Raw genomic sequence first — 4,143 nt, 5'->3', positions numbered from 1 at the left:
TCACTTACCGAGTAAGAACTCTCCATCTTTATTATTGTTCTTACCGAGTAAGATTTTTGACTCTTGCCATGTTCATCGGTAAGAAAAATTACCCGATAATCACTTACCGGGTAAGCGTTTTGTAACGGCCCCTTAGTAATCTTCTAAGTTGGATGGTTTTTATGACGATTTTTATAGAGCATCAAGAACACGCTAATACATACAATAGATTATTAGGATCACATTAAGAAGCAAATTGGCAATGATAGAAAGCCAAAATAAACATAAATGTTACATAAGCTAGTGATAGGTACCTGTCCAGTAAGAAGAGGAGTATCAGCAGCAAGCTTTGATGCAACAGGCCTAGGTGTACGTACAGGCCAAGTCTGAATAAGAAATACAGAAAGTAAGAAATCACAGGTGCAATGGATATCGAAAACTTATATATGTTGATCATCATATTAGAAAAGAGGTAGAAAACCTGAAGCATTGTAAATTTCTTTTTGACACCTTGAAATTCTAGCTCCAAGACAGTGTCCTGTATAGAAACAAAATTGTGATATTCAGGATCCCACAGGTACAAAATTACGCATCAGCTGATAACTACTCCCAAGTGATATGATCCCAATGTACAATAGACTCRTTAGCGATAGGTCAGGTGCAACCATCTAACCACTTACAAAGATTTGTAGAAAACAATATGATAAGACATTTATCTTATTCTAAACAGACACAACATGACCTTAATTAGCATATAATGATCTGATCTACCCTCCATCTCCATAAAATTGCATCTTTATATACCAGCTTGCATATTCACATCATAAGAGATGGGATTTAGGCTTAATGAGTCAACCATCTACATTATACAGAAAATAAACTATCTTCTATTCCTCTTATAGAGCTATAGACATCCTAGAACACAACATTGCTGATATCCTACAGATAAGTCAAGCATTTCATTCTTACCTATATATATATCAATGAAGCTAAAATCATCACAAAAACAGTCCTGCTAGATGCCAAATCAGTTACTATACGAACATGATGATAATATTAAAATTTATAAAAGGCATGTTCAAGATGGTAAAAGAAGTTTAACAAAAAAAACCTTCAATGAGTATTGACCAGGTGGTGCAACATATGTTATCTTTCCCATGGCATCAGGAGGTAAAGCAATGTGATGTTCCACTAAACTGTTCTCAAACACAGTCTGTAGAGAAGTGAGAAGAGAAGTTAACAATTTAGGGGAAATAAAGATTCTGGATACAGATGAACAGGCGAAAACTTTTTTAAGTTTGTAAATAATAGGGATGTTATGACTTACAGCATACAGATCTCCACTTGTTACAAGATCTCCCTCGCCTGACATCAGAAAACAGATTGAAATTAACAAAATTTCCATAACAGAAACAGCTTCAGACTTCGGAACATAAGGATCCACAATTTTCTAGAGTTTAGGGGTGTATAGAGATTTCACGACCCATCCTTAAGATATTTAGAAAAACTGGCACCACCAGGCTACAAACCCACTGAATAGAGGATAATGTATAATCACCTAGTTTTTTAGGCTGGAATTCCCAGAGTATATCCTTGTCAAGAGCTGGGACAGATACACCACGAGGAATGTAGACATCACCTGATCTTTTTGCAATAGTCTTAAGAGGCCTCTGAATCATGGGTTGAGAAATAAAAGAAACTGCAGTTGGTAACTCTTGAAGAAGGAAAAGCAAATATAGCACAAATATGGTTGAAACAAAAATACAGCAAACAGGAGCTTGCGAACCTGGATACCATCAAATATATTCCCCAATATTCGATCATCTCTAGACGGTGTTGTGGACTCTTGCAGTCGGAATCCATCTTGAAATCACAAAGCTAAGAAAGTGAAGCGAGGGAAGATRGGAATTGTGGTGGAGGAGAGCAAGATGGAGACTGGAGAGACGTGGAGGAGATGACCATGCTTTTKAAGCTTTGATTTTGAATTTTGAATTTTGAATTTGAAATGGGAAAGTAAAAGGTGAAGAAAGTGAAGACTCTGATGGAAAGAGGAAAGGAAAGCTGGAAAGGGAAGAAGAAGAGAGGAGAAGAGAAAAAGCAAGGTCTGCTAATAAACTCAATGCATAAAAAGCTTGTACCACATGTTTGAAGAGTTGTACTTAAGAGTTTTTTGAAAATCTTGCATAAAATGGTTGTAACTTGTGCATAAAGAGTTGTATTTAAGACTTTGTCTTAAATGCTTATATATGTAGTATAGATATTATAAAAATTAACTTTTAATATATCAAATACAGTTTAACAATACATATTACTTAAAAAGAAAAATTGCATGAAAGAATAACGTACTTTAACTTGATTACTATTTTGGGTGATATATTTTCAAAATTTTCATTTTGGTACCTAAAATGTAAAGTTTTAAACATTTAAATACTCGGATAACCGGTTGAAACATTAAACGGTTATCATGATGATGTGGCAAGTGATGTGATATCCAACTTAGTATTATTTACTGACGTGGTTAGTGATATGAATTTTTTTTAATCTAAAATTAGTCTTCGATCGGTTACCTGAATACTTGAATGTTTAAAACTTTACATTTTAGGTACCAAAATGAAAGTTTCGAAGGTACGTTACCCATAATATGAATCAAGTTAAAGTACGTTATTTTTTCATGCAATTTGTTCTACTTAAAATTCAATATTACAAATACATATTGTAAAAGTATAATTTTTTAAAGCTATATGTTTGAAAATAAACTAAAAAACTTCAAAAAAAAATACAAGTTTTAAATTGTTAATTTGATATTAATAATGGTATTTTTTTTTTTGAATTTTTATGTGGTCTTCAAATTATATTTTATTTAAATATAAAAACATAATATTTTTTTCAAATCATATAAAATCGACATAGACGAATAATAAATTGAAACATTAAAATCGATATACAACTGCATTACCCGAGTATGTTATCTATATATATACTATATTATAAAGTATTTGATAAAAACTTTTTAAAAAAATATACATGATGTACATCACTTAAAATTCAAAATTACAAGTAAATTGTGTATAATTACAACTTATTAAATCTCAATATATGAATTCGTGTAACTAACTGTAAATAAACAGTAGATAAACACTTCTAGGTTAAACACTTATTTTTATTTTATAGAATTATAGAATATCTGAAATTATAAAACTCTTCATATAACTAATCGATAAACACGACAAAATACAAGATAATGCACCTCATTTTTATTTTTTTATTAATATATATTATCTTTTTAATTTTGAATATATAATACATTAAGTATAATTATCATTTAAATTAAACGATTATTGACCACCGACAAAATACTTTATCATTATCTATAGTTCTATACTATATTATAATGTATTTGATACAATATCATAAAAACAACTTTTTAAGCATTACTGCTATATAATTAACTAAAATTACAAATATTACGCACAACTTATTTAAGCTTTATGTTTGAATTCGTGTAACTAACTGCAGATAAACATAATCAAATACTAGATAAACATTCCATTTTAAATATAAAAAATCTAAAATATAATTAGGATAATCATTATGTTATAACATAATACTTAATTATTATATTTTTAAAAATTACATTATTAAATCAAAAAAAATTACTTGGTTATTAAATCTAAATTAAATTATAATAGAAAAAGTTGAATTAAAAAATTATACAACAAAACAAGAACATTTAAATAGTTGATTTGATATTAATATCGATATATTTTTTTTAATATTTTAAGATATCTCCAGATATATATTTTATTCAAAAATAAAAACATTATTGTTTTTCTTAAAACTACATAAAACAATATTATAACATCGACAGATGACAAAGTAAAATGAAACATTAAAATCGAGATGTATCTCGTTATGTTGCGCGAATACACTTCTAGTTTTATAAAACAAGTCATAATTAAACCAAAATAGAATATATTTTTGGTTTTAAATTTAAATTGCAATAAAACTTAGGGTGAATTACATATTTGGTCCTTGTGGTGTGTCAAAAATTATGACTAGTGTCCCTAAACTCAATTAATTATGGGTATGGTTCTCGAGGTATGCATTTTATTACTGACAATGAAGTCCATATACTTAGTTAACTTAAGAGTAAAAAGACCATAA

At 29.1% G+C, this 4,143-nt stretch overlaps 1 protein-coding gene across 1 annotated transcript; it reads right to left on the bottom strand.

The window, feature by feature from the left end:
- Nucleotides 1–171: 171 nt before the first annotated feature.
- On the bottom strand, nucleotides 172–1,658 carry LOC112508237 (V-type proton ATPase catalytic subunit A-like). Its single transcript, XM_025113029.1, has 6 exons — nucleotides 1,509–1,658; nucleotides 1,307–1,429; nucleotides 1,091–1,192; nucleotides 461–517; nucleotides 294–365; nucleotides 172–192 (listed from the first exon to the last, which is right to left on the bottom strand). Exons 1-6 carry the CDS (start codon nucleotides 1,656–1,658, stop codon nucleotides 172–174), a joined length of 525 nt encoding a protein of 174 aa, XP_024968797.1.
- Nucleotides 1,659–4,143: the final 2,485 nt, after the last annotated feature.

This window comes from Cynara cardunculus, assembly GCF_001531365.2.
Source record: "Cynara cardunculus var. scolymus isolate 2C chromosome LG 2, CcrdV1, whole genome shotgun sequence".
In the NCBI taxonomy this organism is placed as follows: Eukaryota; Viridiplantae; Streptophyta; class Magnoliopsida; order Asterales; family Asteraceae; genus Cynara; species Cynara cardunculus.
Note: the sequence above shows the minus strand (reverse complement) of the source record. Positions and strands in the feature narration are given on the sequence as shown.